Here is a 21,465-nt window from a genome sequence, read left to right as displayed (position 1 = left end):
CGACATCATCCAAAAACACAATGTCAGGTTCCACATGTACGCTGATGACGCCCAGCTTTACCCCACCAGCATCTCTCACGACCCCTCGACTGCCTCTGATTTGTGTAGAAATTTCCTCCAATTAAACATTGGGAAGAACGAAGCCATTGTCTTCGGTCCCCGCCACAAACTCCATTCCCCATCTCCCTCCATGGCTGAACCATACTGTTCGCAACCTTGGCATCCTATTTGACCCTGAGCTGAGCTTCTGAACCCATATCCTCCGTTACCAAGACTGCCTACTTCTACCTCCATAACATCACCTGTCTCTGCCCCTGCCTCAGCTCATCTGCTGCTGAGACTGTCATACATGCCTTTGTTACCTCCAGACTCCACTATTCCAATGCTCTCCTTGCCGGTCTCCCACCTTGCACCCTCCGTAAACTTGAGCTCGTCCTAAACTCTGCTGCTTGTATCCTAACTCACATCAAGTCCTGTTCATCCATGACCCCTTGTGCTCACTGACCTACATTATCTCCCGCTCTGGCAATGCCTCGATTTCAAAATTCTGATCCTTGTTTTCAAATCCCTCCCTATCTCTGTAACCTCCTTCAGCCCTACAACCCTCCGAGATATCTGAGCTCCTCCAATTCTGGTCTCTTGCGCATCCCCAATTTTCATCACTCCACCATTGACGGCCGTGCCTTCAGATGTCTAGGCCCTATGCTCTGGAATTCCCTCTCTAAATCTCTCCGCCTCGCTACCTCTCTTCTCTTTTAAGATGCTCCTTAAAACCTACCTCTTTGACCAAGTTTTTCGTTACTTATCTTAATATCTCATGTGGCTTGGTGTCAAATTTTGTTTGATAATGCTCCTGCGAAGTGCCTTGGGACATTTTACTATGTTAAAAGTGCTATATAAATGCAAGTTGTTGTTGTTGGTGTGATTTTCCATCCACTTAGACCAGGATTGAGCTAGGTGCCTTTACCCATCTCGAGTGGACTTGTGAAGATCAATGAGTGATGGGCACTTCAAGAGTCCAATTCTTTTTAGCCCTTTTTTATTATTTTCCAGTATATTTATAGTGCTGGTTTTGGTTCTTCATATTCACTGGCATTGTTATGAAAAACTTTTAGCTCTGTTTTGTAGATTTTTGTAGATTTTTTTGATCTTTTTGTAGATTTTTTTCTTTATCCTAACAGTGCAGTCATGGAACCTGAACAAGGTGAATATTGTCTGTTAATTCACCAGAAAGTCACTGTGATTGATGTATTGATGAAACTTTGCTAGAACAGGAAAAGCCAAAAAAAGCAACATGAAAAAGAAACTCTTATAAAACAAACTTTTAAAGGAGCTCAGGGAGCTACAAACCATTCAAGTGAAGAGTCCTATGGCAGATGGCAAATCAAACTAAAATTAATAAGAGGAGTTAGTTTTAAAGCACCACAAATGCAATATCTTATAGTTAAAGTGGTACAAGATGAAAGAAGACAAGTCAGAGACCAACAGCAATCATAAGTACAGCAGTAGGTCATTTCGTCCATCGAGCCTGCTCCATCTTTTTTGTTAGCCATAAAGCACTCTTTTTGATCTCAATTCATTGCCTTGTCTCCATATCCCTTAATACCCTTACTTCCCAAGTAAGTATCTATCTTTTTATGCACCTCAATTAACTACATTTATGGTCTTGTGGTGCACCAGTGCTAGACTACCCACACCCACCAACTATACCTGCAGGACCTGAAAGAGCTATTTGCAATGACTACGGGGAACTGACTCCACAGGCTTTGGGTTAGCACGGAGCCAGTTGTAGGTCTGTGGGCAACTGCTGCAATGACACCTGGAGCCAATTTGCCAGTGGCAGTCAAGGCCATCTCCTCTCTTAACAGTTTTGCCTTTATCTTCTACCACACACTGCTGTCCTCTGGGGAGGGTGCCCTGGAGTGGTAAATGTCCATCCCTCGTGCAGCAACACCTCCAATTCACTCAGGAGGTTTGGGTGCTGTGCTGGTCCATCACTTGCCAACACTGTATTTCTGCCTCCACATTCGTTTTGCCATCTCTTGCCCCCGACAGACTTTGGGAAAGGCTGACAAATACCTGGAAAATATGTACACACTTAAAGGCTAAAACAATTTTCACCTCATCCCTTTAAATTTTCCAGAAGCTCTTTAAGGGGTGCAATTCATGTAATTTCCTGCCACTGCCCTCTTTGGAAATCTCCCAGTGGCAGGCCCAAAATCAGCTTGAGCATTTAATTAATGCTGCTCATTGGAAAATCCAGTGAGATCAGTTTTGCTCCAAATCAGCAAGCATTATGTTCACTGCTGCATTCCAGTGTTGGGTTGTAGCTGATCGTAGAAAATATATGCTATAATGTCACACCTGTAATTTAAAGGTGAATTCTAGTACGTTGGAGTTCTAATCTATTCTTTTTTGGCACAGTTTGATCCCTAATAAGAGCAGCTCTTTCTTTGGTAAAATTGATTTGATAACATCGTAGGGGCAATTCTATGATTTGGCGTTCCCAGCGGGGAGTAGAGTTTGCAGGGATTTCCCAGAATGTGCGACTTGCCAGCTCTGCTCTCCATGAGGAATGGTGCATCACAAAATCAGCCCCAGAGCTCTACTGCACTGTAAAAATGGATGCAGATTTCATCCAAATCGTTCTGTGTGGCTGTTCCTCATCTTTGTTTTTCTTTTAAATATGAAAAACTCCAACCAAAAATAAATAAGCAAATAAATAATGATTTGGAAGAGATTTTTGTGCTTCAAGATCAAACTGAAAAGACAATTCATAGTTCAGAGGGTGAGTTCCTTTAGTCCACAGATTCCAGTCAAGTTTACTTTCAGCTGTCAGCTTGGGTGTAATTCCTGCAAAAACAAAACAAAGTTATGGTTACTTCTACTATTCTGTACCACCAGTCTGGTAACATGCAAGCTCTGTATAGTTTCCTTTGTCGTAATAATTCAAAATCTACTATCAGATCTCCTGTGGCATTAACCACAGGAAATTGGAGAACACACTCGGGCCAATTTTAAGGGCCCCTGCCTGGCGTAAACAGGGCGACTGTGGCCTGAAAATGGTGTTGGATGATTTACACTGGTGCTGCAGCCGCCACTATCCTGGGTCGGGTCCTGAGATGGGTGGCCAAAGCACCCACCTATTTCAGTTGGGAGGCCACACGATAGTGGCAGCTGCAGCGCCAGTGTAAATGGGGCAGTTTGTGACCCAACACCATTTTCAGGCTTCTATTGTCCCTTAAAATCGACTGTAGTGTATTCTCCGACTTACTATAATTAATATCACAGGAGATCGGCTAGTAACTTTTTAAATATAAGTTGTTCTGCTGCTAAGGTGGAGCTCTTTGTAATCTGGCCTGTCTCTAAGTGCTAATTGCTGTAAATAGGCATCTCCCAGGGTCAATTAAAGACTAAATTACTGGATACTTTTCTCTGTAGATTGGGCAGCTGGTTCCTCCCCAAGGTCAGAAAAAACAATCGGAAATGATTGACTTTCTAGGGGTAATGTTACGAGTTTGCATTTCCAGTCTGGAGCTTTGCTTGCAAGGAGCACATATCAGCAATTCAGGTGCATGCTCCCATGATTTTCTGTCTGGTTGGTGTCATAGAATTACCGCTTTTAAAAAATTGTGCCATGGAAGTTTACATGTGCCAAAATGTGACACCTCAAATCTGATGGCTGCGACTCAAACCTTTTATATTTACTAGCTGATCTCCCAACCGCATTGATCATGATGAGTCCGAGGATATGCAGGTGGTAATTTTCCACTTCGCCTCCTTGGCGATAATCATGGATTGCCTGCCCATTGTCAAACTCGCCTGATTTCATTCCCAGGCGGCGAAGTTGAAAATTAACCCCACTGTTTTATAAAGAAAAGAATATTACATCATGTAACACAAAATATTATTCTGCTGCTAAGGTGGAGCTATGTGCCTTAAGGCTGCAAACAGGCACATAATATTGGTAGGCAAGATATTCCAGTGTCTGTTAATTAACTACTGAAAAATGTAAGCGGAAACCTTTTTAACTGCAGTTCAATGCATACCTGAAATGTTATTGCAACACATACTCCTACTGTACTACAAAGTGATGGTATAAACAGTTTTCTTCAAAGATATGCCTTTGAAATTCACTAATTACCTCAATCTTATAGATTCCTACTCTTCTTACTAAATATGAAGATGAATGGCCAAAGCTTATATTCCATTTCAGCAAATTGTGTAAATACTTCTTGAAAATTTGGTTTGCAATACTCACATTAGGATAACTTCACTTTGGATTTCAGTAAGTCGTGAAAAAGGAGGTTCGATTATTTCAGATGACTCATTAGATGACTGACTTAAGCTGGTTGGTGTGGTTATGTGGCTGGCTGAAAGTTCTGTGAAGAAAAAATGTTAATGTTAAGTTCCCAGGGATGGAAAATAGACTGTCACAAGGAACACCAGTACATTCTGAAGGTTTTTTTTGTATGTTTTGAAGACTCATCACTCAAAAGTCCTGCCTCTTAGATTTTTTGATTTTTGCACACTGCAGGTTGCAATATACTACATTTTTAAAGTTATTTATTTTGGCAAGAGAAGTAATTTTATGCACATCAACATCACAGCCTGTTCCTTAGACAAGATACGGACGGCCAGCAGTTGAAAATCCCCCCCCCCCAACTCCTCCTCATAGTCTTTATTGATGGTCGACCTTCAGGCACATCAGTCTTGCTCGCTAGAACTCTCTTCCTTGACCTCTCCTTCTCTCCATCTCTCTTTCCACTTTAAAATTCTTCTCAAAGCCCATCTCTTCAGCCCTGCTTTTCACCTCATTTCCTAACCTCTCTCTTCTTGGCTCAGAATTCATTACCAATTGCTACCTCTGAAGCACCTTGTGACATTTTCTACATTAAAGGCGCTATATAAATACATTGTTGTTGTATCCCCCTGACCAGGAGGAGGAGGATCACAGAAGCCATGCCAGACAGGTACATTTGGATCTTAAGAGATCAACCAGATTCTGTTTTTACGCTGCCAATTATGTCTGTAGGGTCAAACAATCATACCTGGGTGTGATGGAAGCAAAAGAGATTTTGGCTTAGAAACTCGGCCGTGCAACGCCCATTTTTTGGACACTAAACGGCCTCTTAAGCCTCCAACATGGTGGGCAGGAAGCGCACGTTCATTACGAGCTGGTTGTACGTCGCCTGCCATATTGATAAAGGTGAAAAAATTGGCGTGCAGTGCCCACACCTGAAACATGAATTAGGCACTTTTCATATGCAAATAAGGGGCCTACGCCTGTTTGAAGCTCCCACTGCAAGATTGGTGTGTCCTAAGGCACTCAGGAAAACCAAGCCTATATGTGGCATAACTGGTGGTCCTTAAAGGGGCTACCTGTTAGGCCGCTACCAATAAGGTAAGTTTATAAAATATACTTACCTGAATGTGGTGCCAGTAGGAGGAGTACTCCTCCCAACCTCACGTTAAAAAAACACGGGCCACTGCCGCAACTCCAGCTGCCAATTCCCCCCCAACCCCGCTACCAGCTACCGATCCCCCACTCTGGTCGCCCCCCCCCTTCCCCACTTACTTGTGGGCCATTGCTAGCATTGCAACGACCTGATCTTCAAACACGCTTTGTCGGGTAAGCTGCCTCTTACCCTTTGTAGCTCGCCCCCTTCATGGAAATGAGGCCCGAGGCCCAACATCGGGGGCGCCTTGGATCTCACCATTCAGGCGCAGGGATTGTAACCTACATCCCCCATGCACCCAAAAGTTCTAGGGCCTTGCATTTGCATAGCACCTTTCATGATCTCAGAACATCCCAAAGCCTTTCACATCCAATGAACTACTTTTGAAGTGTAGTCACTGTTGTAATGTAGGGAAATATGGCAGCCAATTTGCGCACAACAAGGTCCCACAAACAGTAATAAGATAAATGACTAGATAATTTGTTACAGTGATTTTGATTTAGGGATAAATGTTGGCCAGGTCACTGAGAACTCTCCTGGCTTCTTCAAATGGTGCCAAGGTAATCTTTTACAGACATCTGAGATTGCCGACAGAGCCTCGGTTTAATATCTCATCCAAAAGATGGTACCGAAGGGTGCAGCACTCCCTCAGTGTCAGCCTAGCTTTTGTGCTCAAGTCCTGGAGTGGGCCATGACCTTTTGACTCAGAGGCAAGAGTGCTACCACTGTGCCAAGGCTGACACCAAAACTCTGATTCCCCACCATGCTGAACTTTGCAGATTTTGTCGGCAAATCTCAAACCACTTCAAAGACAGGGACAGCTCTGTCATTGGCTGTCAAGGTGGCCATGGCCTTGAAACATTTTGCTTCTAGGTTGTTTTAAACAATACAAGAGATACCTGCCAAATCTTCCAACCTACAGTTCACAATTATGGTGCTTTTTAAAAATTCATCCTCGGGATTTGGGCGTCACTATCAAGACCAGCATTTAATGCCTGTTCCTAGTTGCCCTTGAGAAGGTGATGGTCAGTCTGTGTGGTGAAGGTATTCCCACAATGCTGTTAGGGAGAGAGCTCCAGGATTTTGATCCAGCTTATTTGAAGCCAGGAAGGCTTGATGGTACATGGCTACGAGGGGACCAGGAGTACCCTATTAAGTAACTCGACGACAAAACCTGAAGAGTGATATAAGGTGCATGCAGCTACCACCATTCCAGTGAAGCCGAACATCAACATTCCTAAACAAAGGTGCTATAGTACAGGCTTGCAAATGTGTCTAAAATTATTGTTTGCTGAGTCTTACACAACTTTGCCCTGCAAATGGGTCTTGGTATGGGCCAGGCTGGAGAAGACCGGTAGTATAAGAACAGAAGAACATAAGATATAGGAGCAGGAGTAGGGCATACGACACCTCGAGCCTGCTCCGCCATTCAATAAGATCATGGCTGATCTTCGACCTCAACTCCGCTTTCCCACCCGATGCCCATATCCCCTAGAGTCCAAAAATCTATCGATCTCAGCCTTGAACATACTCAATGACTGAGCATCCACAGCCCTCTGGGGTAAAGAATTCCAAAGATTCACAACCCTCTAAGTGAATACATTTTTCCTTATCTCGGTCCTAAATGACCGACCCCTTATCTTGAGACTATGACCCCTAGTTCTAGCCTCTCCAGCCAGGGGAAACAGCCTCTCAGCAAATACCCTGTCACGCCCGCTAAGAATTTTATACGTATCAATGAGATCGCCTCTCATTCTTCTAAACTCCAGAGAATATAGGCCCATTCTACTCAGTCTCTCCTCATAGGACAACACTCTCATCCCAGGAATCAGTCTAGTGAACCTTCAATGCACCCCCTTTAAGGCAAATATATCCTTCTTTAGGTAAGGAGACCAAAGCTGTACACAGTACTCCAGGTGTGGTCTCACCAGAGCCCTATATAATTGCAGCAAGACCTCCTTACTCTTGTACTCCAACCCCCTTACTGTACCTGCATGTTAACATTCTGTGATTCCTGTACAAGGACACCCAAATTCCTCTGAATACCAACATTTAATAATTTCTCATCATTTAAAAAATATTCTGTTTTTCTATTCTTCCTACCAAAGTGCATAACCTCATATTTCCCCACAGTATACTGCATCTGCCACTTTCTTGCCCATTCACTTCCCTTTGCAGACTCTGTGTCCTCCTCACAGCTTACTTTCCCAACTAGCTTTGTATCATCAGCAAACTTGGATACATTACACTTCATCCCTTCATCCAAGTCATTAATATAGATTGTAAATAGCTGAGGCCCAAGCACTGATCCTTGCGGCACGCACTAGTAACAGCCTGCCAATCTGAAAATGACCCGTTTATTCCTACTCTCTGTTTTCCGTCCGTTAACCAATCCTCTATCCATGCTAATATATTACCTCCAACCCCATGAGCCCTTATCTTGTATAACAACCTTTTATGTGGCACCTTATCGAATGCTTTTTGAAAATCCAAATATACTACATCCACTGGTTCCCCTTTATCTACCCTGCTCGTTACATCCTCATAAAACTCCAGTAGATTTGTCAAACACGATTTCACTTTCATAAAACCATGTTGACTCTTCCTAATCATAATATGATTTTCTAAGTGCCATGTTACCACGTCCTTAATAAGCGATTCCAGCATTTTCCCGACTGCTGATGTCAGGCTAACTAACCTGTAGTTCCCTGTTTTCTCTCCATCCTTTCTTGAATAGCGGGGCTACATTTGTTACCTTCCAATCCACTGGGACCATTCTAGAATCTAGGGAATTCTGGAAGATCACAACCAATGCATCCTCTATCACTGCAGCGACCTTTTTTAGAACCCTAGATGTAGGCCATCAGGTCCAGGGGATTTGTCAGCTTTTAATTCCACTAATTTCTCCAGTACTTTTTCTTTACTAATATTAATTACTTTAAGTACCTCACTCTTGTTCGACCCTTGGTTCCCCACTATTGTGTACTCTACTGTGAAGACAGATACAAAATATTTGTTTGACATCTCTGCCATTTCCTTATTCCCCATTATAATTTCTCCTGTCTCTGCCTCTAAGGGACCTACGTTTACTTTCGCTACTCTGTTCCTTTTTACATACTCGTATGAATCAGCAGTGAAGAGATCCCTCAGCAAGAATCAGAATACATGTCTGACCAACCAATCGGGCAATTAGGAAGTGTGTTAAGGCAGGCTATAATAGAAGACACTTTTGCTTAAGTGCAGATAGCCAAAGCACATGTGCTGATACTCCAGCTAAATACAACATCATCACCATTGATCACAACTGTACCTCAGTGCCACTCTATACAACAGCATTTCTCACAAACTACTTTAATCTGCCTCATACCAAAAGAACGGTCAGTAGGCAGTACAGTTTGTTTTATTGTTCGTAACATTGTTTACTGCAGGTGTGTTCAGAGTGGTACCCTGGTGCTTCTCTTTTGTCACAATGTGTGGGGCGGCATTTCTTCCCTTGTTTAGTTGCATAACAGACTTTAGAAAGAACAGCAGCCCTTTAAGAACTGGATATCCTGATATTCCACCATCTCACTTTTGCGTTTTCAGTGTGGGTCATGTTTTGTACACTGTGAATGCCACACCATCATTTAAATGAATTAACCTCACATTAGGTTAATCCTCTGCACTACTGGTGCAAAGTGCCTGAGGAGCAGCAGACCACTGTCACGGTGCCAACACTGTATTATTGGCCCCATGATTTGTGCCAGAAAATTCTAGTGCAGACGAAGTCCCGTCTTCACACTGAAGACACAATCCAACGTGTTGTGTGGCTCTAACACCGTGCTAAATGGGATAGATTCAGAACAGATCCAACAGCTCAAAACTGGGCATCCATGAGGTGCTGTGGGCTACCAGCAGCAGCAGAATTGTATTCCAGCACAATCTGTAACCTCATAGCCCGGCATATTCCTCACTCTACCATGCCAGGAGCAGCACCAGATGGATCTAAAAATGAGGTGCCAACCTGGTGAAGCTACAACTCAGGACTACATGCATGCTAAACAGCTGAAGCAACATGCTATAGACAGAGCTAAGCGATTCCACAACCAATAGATCAGATCAAAGCTCTGCAGTCCTGCCACATCCAGTCATGAATGGTGGTGGACAATTAAACAACTAATGGGAAGAGGAGGCTCTGTAAACATCCCTATCCTCAAGGATGGCAGAGTCCAGCACATGAGTGCAAAAGACAAGGCTGAAGCATTTGCAACCATCTTCAGCCTGAAGTGCCGAGTACATGATCCATCTCGGCCTCCTCCCGCTAAACCTACCATCACAGAAGCCAGTCTTCAGCCAATTCGATTCACTCCACGTGATATTAAGAAACGGCTGAGTGCACTGGATACAGCAAAGGCTATGGGCCCCGACAACATCCCAGCTATAGTGCTGAAGACTTGTTCTCCAGAACTAGCCGCACTTCCAGCCAAACTGTTCCAGTACAGCTACAACACTGGCATCTACCCGACAATGTCAAAATTGCCCAGGTATGTCCTGTTCACAAAAAGCAGGACAAATCCAATCTGGCCAATTACTGCCCCATCAGTCTACTCTCAATCATCAGCAAAGTGATGGAAGATGTTGTCGACAGTGCTATCAAGCAACACTTACTCACCAATAACCTGCTCACCGACGCTCAGTTTGGGTTCTGCCAGGACCACTCGGCTACATACCTTATTACAGCCTTGGTCCAAACATGGACAAAAGAGCTGAATTCCAGAGCTGAGGTGAGAGTGACTGCCCTTGACATCAAGGCAGCATTTGACTTGAGTGTGGCACCAAGAAGCCCGAGTAAAATTGAAGTAAATGGGAATCAGGGGTAAAACTCTCCAGTGGCTGGAGTCATACCTAGCACAAAGGAAGATGATAGTGGTTGTTGGAGGCCAATCCGGATAATAAAACTGGACGGATCACCTGGCATCGGACCACTAGGCACCGGACACGACAAAGGCAAACCAAGCCCAGTCGACCCTGCAAAGTCCTCCTCACTATCATCTGGGGACTTGCACCAAAATTGGGAGAACTGTCCCACAGACTAGTCAAGCAACAGCCTGACATAGCCATACTCACAGAATCATACCTTTCAGCCAACGTCCTAGAATCTTCCATCACCATCCCTGGGTATGTCCTGTCTCATCGGCAGGACAGACCCACCAGAGGTGGGGGTACAGTGATTTACAGTCAGGAGGGAGTGGCCCTGGGAGTCCTCAACATTGACTCCGGACCCCATGAAATCTCATGGCATCAGGTCAAACATGGGCAAGGAAACCGCCTGCTGATTACCACCTACCGCCCTCCTTCAGCTGATGAATCAGTCCTCCTCCATGTTGAGCACTACTTGAGGAAGCACTGAGGGTAGCAAGGGCACAGAATGTACTCTGGGTGGGGGACTTCAATGTCCATCACCAAGAGTGGCTCGGGAGCACCACAACTGACCGAGCTGGCCAAGTCCTGAAGGACATAGCTGCCAGACTGGGCCTGCAGCAGGTGGTGAACGAACCAACATTAGGGAAAAACCTACCTGACCTCGTCCTCACCAATCTACCTGTCGCCGATGCATCTGTCCATGGCAGTACTGGTAGGAGAGACCACCGCACAGTCCTCGTGGAGACGAAGTCCCGTCTTCGCACTGAGGACACCATCCAACATGTTGCGTGGCACTACAACTGTGCTAAATGGGATAGATTCAGAACAGATCTAGCAGCTCAAAACTGGGCATCCATGAGGCGCTGTGGGCCATCAGCAGCAGCAGATTTGTATTCCAGCACAACCTATAACCTCATGGCCCGTCATATTCCTCACTCTACCATTACCAACAAGCCAGGGGACCAACCCTGGTTCAATGAGGAGTGCAGAAGAGCATACCAGGAGCAGCACCAAGTGTACCTAAAAATGAGGTGCCAACCTGGTGAAGCGACAACAAAGGACTACATGCATGCTAAACAGTGGAAGCAACATGCTGTAGACAGAGCTAAGCGATTCCACAACCAATGGATCAGATCACAGTTCTGCAGTCCTGCCACATCCAGTCATGAATGGTGGTGGACAATTATCCAACTAATGGGAGGAGGAGGCTCTGTAAACATCCCCATCCTCAATGATGGCAGAGTCCAGCACGTGAGTGCAAAAGACAAGGCTGGAGCATTTGCAACTATCTTCAGCCAGAAGTGCCGAGTGGATGATCCATCTCGGCCTCCTCCCGATATCCCCACCATCACAGAAGCCAGTCTTCAGCCAATTCGATTCACTCCACGTGATATCAAGAAACGGCTGAGTGCACAGGATACAACAAAGGCTATTGCCCCGACAACATCCCGGCTGTAGTGCTGAAGACTTGTGCTCCAGAACTAGCTGTGCCTCCAGCCAAACTGTTCCAGTACAGCTATAACACTGGCATCTACCCGACAATGTGGAAAATTGCCCAGGCATGTCCTGTTCAACAAAAGCAGGACAAATCCAATCCGGCCAATTACCCCCCCATCAGTCTACTCTCAATCATCAGCAAAGTGATGGAAGGTGTCGTCGACAGTGCTATCAAGCGGCACTTACTCACCAATAGCCTGCTCACTGATGCTCAGTTTGGGTTCCGCCAGGATCACTCGGCTCCAGACCTCATTACAACCTTGGTCCAAACATGGACTAAGGGATGAATTCCAGAGCTGAGGTGAGAGTAACTGCCCTTGACATCAAGGCAGCATTTGACCGAGTGTGGCACCATGGAGCCCTACTAAAATTAAAGTAAATGGGAATCGGGGAAAACTCTCCAGTGGGAGTCATACCTGGCACAAAGGAAGATGGTAGTGGTTGTTGTCGGCCAATCATCTCAGCCCCAGGACATTGCTGCAGGAGTTCCTCAGGGCAGTGTCCTAGGCCCAACCATCTTCAGCTGCTTCATCAATGACCTTCCCTCCATCATAAGGTCAGAAATGGGGATGTTCGCTGACGATTGCACAGTGTTCAGTTCCATTCGCAACCCCTCAGATAATGAAGCAGTCCATGCCCGCATGCAACAAGACCTGGACAACATCCAGGCTTGGGCTGATAAGTGGCAAGTAACATTCACCTCAGACAAGTGCCAGGCAATGACCATCTCCAACAAGAGAGAGTCTAACCACCTCCCCTTGACATTCAGGGGCATTACCATCGCCAAATCCCCCACCATCAACATCCTGGGGGTCACCATTGACCAGAAACTTAACTAGACCAGCCACATAAATACTGTGGCGACAACAGGCTGGGTATTCTGCGGCGAGTGACTCACCTCCTGACTCCCCAAAGCCTTTCCACCATCTACAAGGCACAAGTCAGGAGTGTGATGGAATACTCTTCACTTGCTTGGATGAGTGCAGCTCCAACAACACTCAAGAAGCTCGACACCATCCAGGACAAGGCAGCCCGCTTGATTGGCACCCCATCCACCACCCTAAACATTCACTCCCTTCACCACCGGCACACCGTGGCTGCAGTGTGTACCATCCACAGGATGCACTGCAGCAACTCGCCAAGACTTCTTCGACAGCCCCTCCCAAACCCGCGACCTGTACCACCTAGAAGAATAAGGGCAGCAGGCACATCGAAACAACACCACCTACACGTTCCCCTCCAAGTCACACACCATCCCAACTTGGAAATATATCGCCGTTCCTTCATCGTCGCTGGGTCAAAATCCTGAAATTCCCTTCCTAACAGCACTGTGGGAGAACCTTCACCACACGGACTGCAGCGGTTCAAGAAGGCGGCTCACCACCACCTTCTCAAGGGCAATTAGGGATGGGAAATAAATGCTGGCCCTGCCTGCGATGCCCACATTCCATGAACAAATTTAAAAAAAATTCTGGTATGGTTTTAAGTCTGCTCTGAGTAGGTTTAAAGTTTGCACATGGGAACACATGAATCATGGTTGAAGATTTGACCAACTCCTGCTTTGACTAGATCCAGTCCCTAAAAGTTGTCTAAATTTGAGGATTTTATGACTAACCTGAAAATTTCTCCATCTATTTTAATTTCAGTCAAAACTCACACTTATGCCCCAAAACACAATTTCCCATCTGTCATACAACAAGCAGAAAATTTGCTGTCATCTGAACAATTCCTTTCACTATTTTGTGGCAGATACTCCAATTCTGAATAGAACAGATTTTACCGTACTATTAACTAAGTCCTGCAACATTTCGGTGCAGAGTAAAACTGACTTAATGGGGAAGGATACTCTTTGGAAAAGTACTTTCAGTACAAAGTTCTTTCTATCTGATTTTTAGATGCAGAATGTATGTTAGGATTTATTACTATCAGGAAACATTCTTAAGAAGATCCAATAGTGCAGGTCATGTGTGGACCCTGATGTGCTTAGTTAAGAACTCTGGGTTCTGTCAGTAACGATCTCCATTCAAGAGGATTATGAGCACCCTTTGTGTTTCTGGATGCAGCTTCAAAGCTGTGTGTGCCAGTTAAGTACAACACAGTGCTGTACAATTTTAGTGCTGTTTGGGGATTTAATATGGGGGCCAAGTAGATTTCCTGGTGTCGTTGTGAGCATCTCAGTTTAAATCTCCACTGGAGATTACCTGGAAGTGGCACTTGTTCTGGTGCAGACTCCTTTCTACCAATCTTACGCTCTCGTAGAATCAGTTCCTTCTCTTTATTCAGTGTTTCCATGTATTTGGAAAAAGACCAGGAAATCTGTTAAGGAAGAAAGTAAAACCAGGTTTCTGATTAAGAGTAAAACAGCAGTATTTTCATTTCCTATAGTTTAAGGTCTATTATTATTGACTAAATAGCAAATACACTGCCTTCAAAAATACATTGCATAATCCAATGACTGACATTAAAAAAATAAATCTAACAGACGCAGCTGTACAGAAGTTGATGGTTGATGAGCTGCTAGGTCCCTGGAAACATCACAAAGAAGACTATTAATCTAAAATGTACAATGGCGGAAGGAAGCTTGCGTGATATTTTAGGGTTTCATTTGATTTATCTTTTGGGGGTGGAGCAAGAAACTTTCGAAAACTTTCCCTCAGGATATTAAACAATTTAGGGTCAGACTACAAGAAAGTAAATTGTACATTGTTGAAAGAGGGGGGTGAATATTCTTTACTCACTTTGCACTAAATTATGCTCTTAAATTTGTTGTTGTACAATTACTTCACATGAACAGAGTCTTTCCAATATATAAAAAAACACTTTCTGGGTAAAGGTTCACATCAAGATTTAGTGGTAGGAAAGCGTTTTTAGGGCTTAAGAACATAAGAAATAGGAGCAGGAGTAGGCCATACGGCACCTCGAGCCACCTCCGCCATTCAATAAGATCATGGCTGATCTTCAACCTCAACTCCACTTTCCCGCCCAATACCCATACTCCTTGATTCACTCAGTGTCCAAATATTCTCAGTCTTGAATATACTCAACGACTGAGCATCCACAGCCCTCTGGGGTAGAGAATTCCAAAGATTAACCACTCTCTGAGTGAAGAAACTTCTCCTTATCTCAGTCCTAAATGGCTGACCCCTTATCTTGAGACTTTCCAGCCAGGGGAAACAGCCTCTCAGCATCTTCCCTGTCAAGCCCTCTAAGAATTTTATCTGTTTCAATGAGATCACCTCTCATTCTCCTAAACTCCAGAGAATATAGGCCCATTCTACTCAATCTCTCCTCATAGGACAACACTTTCATCCCAGGAATCAATCTAGTGAACCTTTGTTGCACACCCTCTTAGGTAAGTATATCCTTCCTTCGGTATGGAGATCAAAACTGTACACAGTACTCCAGGTGTGGACTAACCAGAGCCCTATATAAATGCAGCAAGACCTCCTTACTCTTATACTCCAAACCCCTTGCCATAAAGGCTAACATACCATTTGCCTTCCTAATTGCTTGCTGTACCTGCATATTAACTTTCTGTGATTCATGTACAAGGACACACAAATCCCTCTGATTGCCAACATTTCTTAGTCTCTCACCTTTCAAAAAATATTCGGCTTTTCTATTCTTCCTACCAAAGTGGATAATTTCACATTTCTCCACATTTTCCGGCTTTCTGATGGAACTCAGGGGCAAGAAAATTGGAGAGACTAGCAGGAGATGGAAAGCACAATACGGCCATACAAGAATTGGGGGGAGAAAGCCAGAGAGTAGAAAAAGAGGACCACAATGTGTGGAGAATATCAATAAGCAGATGGCCAGAAAGCAAAGCAGAGCAATAAGGAGATAGTGTCATTATTTCTTACCTTTTGGCTCAGACCTGCACCCTGCAAAGAAAATTTAAAGAAAAAATGAAGTTATAAAACATAGTAACCAAAAATTCTGAAAGAGTGTATTGCAGTTCAGGCATTTTCCCACAACCTATTCTGTGCTCACAGCAAAAAAGGAAGTTTCTGTAAGCAGACCAAGTCTACTATGAACATGGTCTGTGCCCTTATACTTGCCATCAATGGGAAAGCATGCCACAGATTTAATAGTGCACGGGAAATTACATGGGATGCCCACCACAATCTCCTATCTTCTTCCAAAAGCAGAAAATCATGCCACTGCACCAAGGTGTCCAAGCTAAACAAATAGATTTAAGAACATAACAAATAGGAGCAGGAGCAGGCCATCTGGCCCCTCGAGCCTGCTCCGCCATTCAATGAGATCGTGGCTGATCTTCAACTTCAACTCCACTTTCTCGCCCTATCCCCATATCCCTTGATTCCCTTAGTGTCCAAATATCCATCGATCTCAGCCTTGAATATACTCAACGACTGAGCATCCACAGCCCTCTGGGGTAGAGAATTCGAAAGATTCACAACCCTCTGAGTGAAGAAATTCCTCCTCATCTCAGTCCTATATGGCTGAACCCTTATTTTGAGACTATGTCCCCTAGTTCTAGACTCTCCAGCCAGGGAAACAGCCTCTCAGCATCTACCCCGTCAAGCCCTCTAAGAATTTTAGCCATTCAATGAGATCATCTCTCATTCTCCTAAACGCCAGAGAATATAGGCCCATTCTACTCAATCTCTCCTCATAGGACAACCCTCTCCTCCCAGGAATCAATCTAGTGAAACTTCATTGCATGCCCTCTAAGGCAAGTATGTCCTTCCATAGGTAATGAGACCAAAACTGTACAGGTCATTTTCGGGTTGGCAGGTTGTAACTAGTGGGGTGCCACAAGGATCACCAGAGCCCTATTAAATTGCAGCAAGACCTCCTTACTCTTACACTCTAACCCCCTTGCAATAAAGGCTAACATACCATTTGCCTTCCTAATTGCTTGTTGTACCTGCATGTTAACTTTCTGTCACTGATATATATTGTAAACAGCTGAGGCCCAAGCACTGATCCTTGCGGCATCCCACTAGTTAAAACCTGCCAACCCAAAAAGTTGCCTGTTTATTGCTCCTCTTTGTTTTCTGTCTGTTAACCAATCCTCAATCCATGCAAAAATATTACCCCAACCCCATGAGCCCTTATCTTGCATAACAACCTTTTATGTGGCACCTTATCGAATGCCTTTTGAAAATCCAAATCTATACATCCACTGGTACCTCCTTATCTACCCTGATAGTTACATCCTCAAAAAATTCTAATAGATTTGCCAAGCACGATTTCCCTTTCATAAAACCATGCTGACTCTGCCTAATTATAGAATAATAGAACGGTTACAGCATGGAAGGAGGCCATTTAGCTCATCGAGTCCACGCCGGCTCTCTGCAAGAGCAATCCAGCTAGTCCCATTCCCCGCCCTTTCCCCGTTGCCCTGTAAATATTTTCCCTTCATGTACTTATCCAATTCCCTTTTGAAAGCCACGACTGAATCTGCCTCCACCACGCCCTCAGGCAGTGCATTCCAGTTCATAACCACTCGCTGTGTAAAAAGGTTATTCCTCATGTCGCCTTTGGTTCTTTTGCCAATCACCTTAAATCTATGTCTGGTTCTTGACCCTTCCGCCAATGGGAACAGTTTTTCTCTATGTACCCTGTCTAGACCCTTCATGATGTTGAATACATCTATCAAATCTTCTCTCAACTTTCTCTGCTCTCAGGAGAACAAACCCCAGCTTCTCCAGTCTATCCACGTAAATGAAGTCCGTCATCCCTGGAGCCATTCTAGTAAATCTCTTCTGCACCCTCTCTATGGTCTTCACATCTTTCCTAAAGTGCGGTGCCTAGAATTGACCACAATATTCCAGTTGTAGCCGAACCAGTGTTTTATAAAGGTTCATCATAACTTCTTTGTTTTTGTACTTTATGCCTCTATTTATAAAGCCCAGGATCCCGTATGCTTTTTTAATCGCTTTCTCAACCTGCCCTGCCACCTTCAACGATTTGTGCACATATACCCCCTGGTCTCTCTGTTTCTGCACCCCTTATACAGTTGTACACTTTCGTTTATATTGCCTCTCCTCGTTCTTCCTACCAGAATGTATAATTTCACACTTCTCTGCATTAAATTTCTTCTGCCACGTCTCCACCTATTCCACCAACCTGTCTATGCCCTCTTGAAGTATCATTATCCTCCTCACATGTTCACCACAATTCTAAGTTTTGTGTCATCTGCAAATTTGGAAATTGTGCCCTGTACACTCAAGTCCAAGTCATTAATATATATCAAGAAAAGCAGTGGTCCTAGTACTCACCCCTGGGGAACACCACTGTATACCTCCCTCATGTCCGAAAAACAACCGTTCACCACAAGTCTATTTCCTGTCACTTAGCCAATTTCGTATCCATGCCGTCACTGCCCCTTTTATTCCATGGGCTTCAACTTTGATGACAAGCCTATTATGCGGCACTTTATCAAACACCTTTTGGAAGTCCATATACACTACATCAACCACATTGCCCTCATCTACCCTCTCTTTTACCTCATCAAAAAACTTAATCAAGATAGTTAAACACGATTTGCCTTTAACATATACGTGCTGGCTTTCCTTAATTAATCCACACTTGTCCAAGTGACTGTTAATTTTGTCACGTATTATCGTTTTTAAAAGTTTCCCCACCACCGAGGTTAAACTGACTGGACTGTAGTTGCTGGGTTTATCCTTACACCCTTTTTTGAACAAGGGTGTAATATTTTCAATTCTCCAGTCCTCTGGCACCACCCCCATATCTAAGGATGACTGGAAGATTATGGCCAGTACCTCCGCAGTTTCCACCCTTACTTCCCTCAGCAACCTAGGATGCATCCCATCCGGAACAGGTGACTTATTTACTTTAAGTACAGCTAGCCTTTCTAGTACCGCCTCTTTATCAATTTTTAGCCGATCCAGTATCTCAACTACCTCTTCTTTTACTGTTACTTTGGCAGCATCTTCTTCCTTGGTAAGGACAGATGCAAAGTACTCATTTTGTACCTTAGCCTCCATGCGTCAATCTCCTTTTTGGTCCTTAATCAGTCCCACCCCTCCTCTTACTACCCATTTACTATTTATATGCCTATAGAAGACTTTTGGATTTCCTTTTATGTTAGCTGCCAGTCTGTTCTCATACTCTCTCTTTGCCCCTCTTACTTCTTTTTCACTTCCCCTCTGAACTTTCTATATTTAGCCTGGTTCACACTTCTGTTATCAACCTGACATGTCATACTTTTTCTGCTTCATTTTACTCCCTATCGCTTTCGTCATGCAGGGAGCTCTGACTTTGGATGCCCTACCTTTCCCCCCTGTGGGATTGTACCTAGACTGTACCCGAACCATCTCCTGTTTACAGGCCGCCCATTGTTCAATTACCATTTTTCCTGCCAATCATTGATTCCAATTTACTCAGGCCAGATCCGTTCTCATCCCGCTGAAATTGGCCCTCCTCCAATTGAGTATTTTTATTCTAGAGTACTCGTTGTCCTTTTCCATAGCTAATCTAAACCTTATGATACTATGATCGCTGTTCCCTATATGTTCCCCCACTGACATTATGATTTTCTAAGTGCCCGGATACTACATCCTTAACAATAGATTCTAGCATTTTCCCTCGTACTGATGTCAGGCTAACTGGCCTGTAGTTCCCTGTTTTCTCTCTCCATCCTTTCGTGAACAGCAGGGTTACATTTGCTACCTTCCAATCCACAGGGACCGTTCTAGAATCTGGGGAATTCTGGAAGATCAAAACCAATGCATTCACTATTTCTGCAGCCACCTCTTTTAAAACCCTAGGGTGTAGGCCATCAAGTCCAGGGGATTTGTTGGCTTTAAGTCCCATTAATTTTGCAAGTACTTTTTCTTTACTAATATTAATTACTTTCTTCAGCAAGTAAGTTCCTCACTCTTGTTAGACCCTTGGTTCCCCACTATTTCTGGTATGTTTTTTGTGTCCTCTACTGTGAAGACAGATACAAAATATTTGTTTAATGTCTCTGCCGTTTCCTTATTCCCCATATTCCCCTTATGCCTCTAAGGGACCCGCGTTTACTTTCATTAATCTCTTCCTTTTTACATATTTGTAGAAGCTCTTACAATCTGTTTTCATATTTCTTGCTAGTTTACTCTCATTCAGTTTTCTCCCTCTTTATCAATTTCTTGGTCCTCCTTTTTTGATTTCGAAAACCCTCCCAATCCTCAGACATACTATTCTATTTGGCAGCATTGTAAGCCTTTTCTTTTAATCTAACATGATCCTTAAGTTCTCTAGTTAGCCACAGTGGATCATTTTTCCCATGGAATTTTTATTCCTCAAGGGAATGTATATTTGTTGAGAATTATGAAATATTTCTTTAAATGTTCGCCATTGCTTATCTACCGTCATATCTTTTAATCTAATTTCCCAAGCTACCTTAGCCAACTCACCCCTCATACCTACATAATTGGCTTTGTTCAAATTTAAGACCCTATTTACAGGTAGAACAATACGCAGAAGCAGAGAGACACAACTAGATTCGTAAAGGTAGGTCTTACAAAATTGCACTTCTGGCATGAAGTTTCGAGAGCTAATTTTAAGAGATGGAAAATGCTGTTTGACCTGCTGTCCTCCATGCCTGAATTTCCGGTATCAGTTCCTGTCAGGCAAATTTCCGAGCCAGGATTTTGTAAAATTTACTGTATAGAGTATACTGAATGGAAGATGGGTAAGTGAAAATAGCCAAACTTCCCCCTTCAATGAAGACAGTTTCGTTCTTCTCCTACAAGAGGTGCAGCAAAGAAGGGTAACCATATTTGAGGCTGAGGGGAACCCTGCCCTGTGCAAACATGTGCAACAAGCAAGGCAGGAGGTAGTACATTGAGTCAACATTGTCTCCCATACGTCGTGGGAGCAGACAAGAAAAATGTTTTTGAGCCCGAGGATGACTACCATTATAAGGCTAGCCAGAATTTTCCAGCTTTAAGTATATGGTCATATCATGCCGTTGACAAATGCTGTACACTTAACCTGGTTCAGCAGCACCTGTCCAGTCTGCCTGCAGCTTCAAATAATGTTGGCATATTGGACTGCCGTAAAATAAAGCCATCGTGGCTACGCCCAGGGTATCACACATCTACTTACATGAATTTGTGCTTGTGGTCCCAGACCAACTACACATTAAAGGAATGGCCTTTCCTATTCACAGTCAAGCAATTGAGCTGCATCAAATAACATAATTAAAGCCTTATCTCAAACACTGACAAACAGTGCCCCATTACTTACATGCTGATCCTGCCCTTTCACCTCCTACCTTCCCACCATCCAGGGCCCTGACACTTCTTCCAGGTGAAACAGCAATTTATTTGTACTTCTTCGAACTTAGTATACTGTCTTCACCGCTCACAATGCGGTCTCTTCTACATTGGGGAGACCAAACGCAGATTGGGTGATCGCTTTGCTGAACACCTCTGTTCAGTCCGCAAGTGTGATCTGAGCTCCGGCCACTTACCACTTTAATTCTTTGTCCCACTTCCACTCATACCTCTTGGTCCTCGACCTCTTACACTGTTCCAATAAAGCTCAATGCAAGTTCGAGGAACAGCACCTCATCTTTCGATTAGGCACTTTACAACCTTCCAGCCTCAACATTGAATTCAAC

At 44.0% G+C, this 21,465-nt stretch overlaps 1 protein-coding gene across 1 annotated transcript in view; it reads right to left on the bottom strand.

Annotated features, from left to right (window-relative positions):
- Nucleotides 1–1,370: 1,370 nt before the first annotated feature.
- Nucleotides 1,371–21,465, bottom strand: part of LOC137308573 (regulator of G-protein signaling 22) — a 150,207-nt gene continuing 130,112 nt past the window's right edge. Inside the window, exons 31-34 of the mRNA XM_067977192.1 lie at nucleotides 15,722–15,742; nucleotides 14,060–14,174; nucleotides 4,262–4,382; nucleotides 1,371–2,853 (exon numbers count right to left, since the gene is read on the bottom strand). Of these exons, the coding sequence (XP_067833293.1) occupies nucleotides 2,829–2,853; nucleotides 4,262–4,382; nucleotides 14,060–14,174; nucleotides 15,722–15,742 (282 nt within the window). The 3' untranslated portion in view covers nucleotides 1,371–2,828. The remainder of the gene's footprint in view (nucleotides 2,854–4,261; nucleotides 4,383–14,059; nucleotides 14,175–15,721; nucleotides 15,743–21,465) is intronic.

This window comes from Heptranchias perlo, chromosome 3, assembly GCF_035084215.1.
Source record: "Heptranchias perlo isolate sHepPer1 chromosome 3, sHepPer1.hap1, whole genome shotgun sequence".
Lineage (NCBI taxonomy): Eukaryota > Metazoa > Chordata > Chondrichthyes > Hexanchiformes > Hexanchidae > Heptranchias > Heptranchias perlo.
The sequence above is the reverse complement of the archived record's forward strand: the minus strand, read 5'-3'. Positions and strand labels throughout refer to the sequence as shown.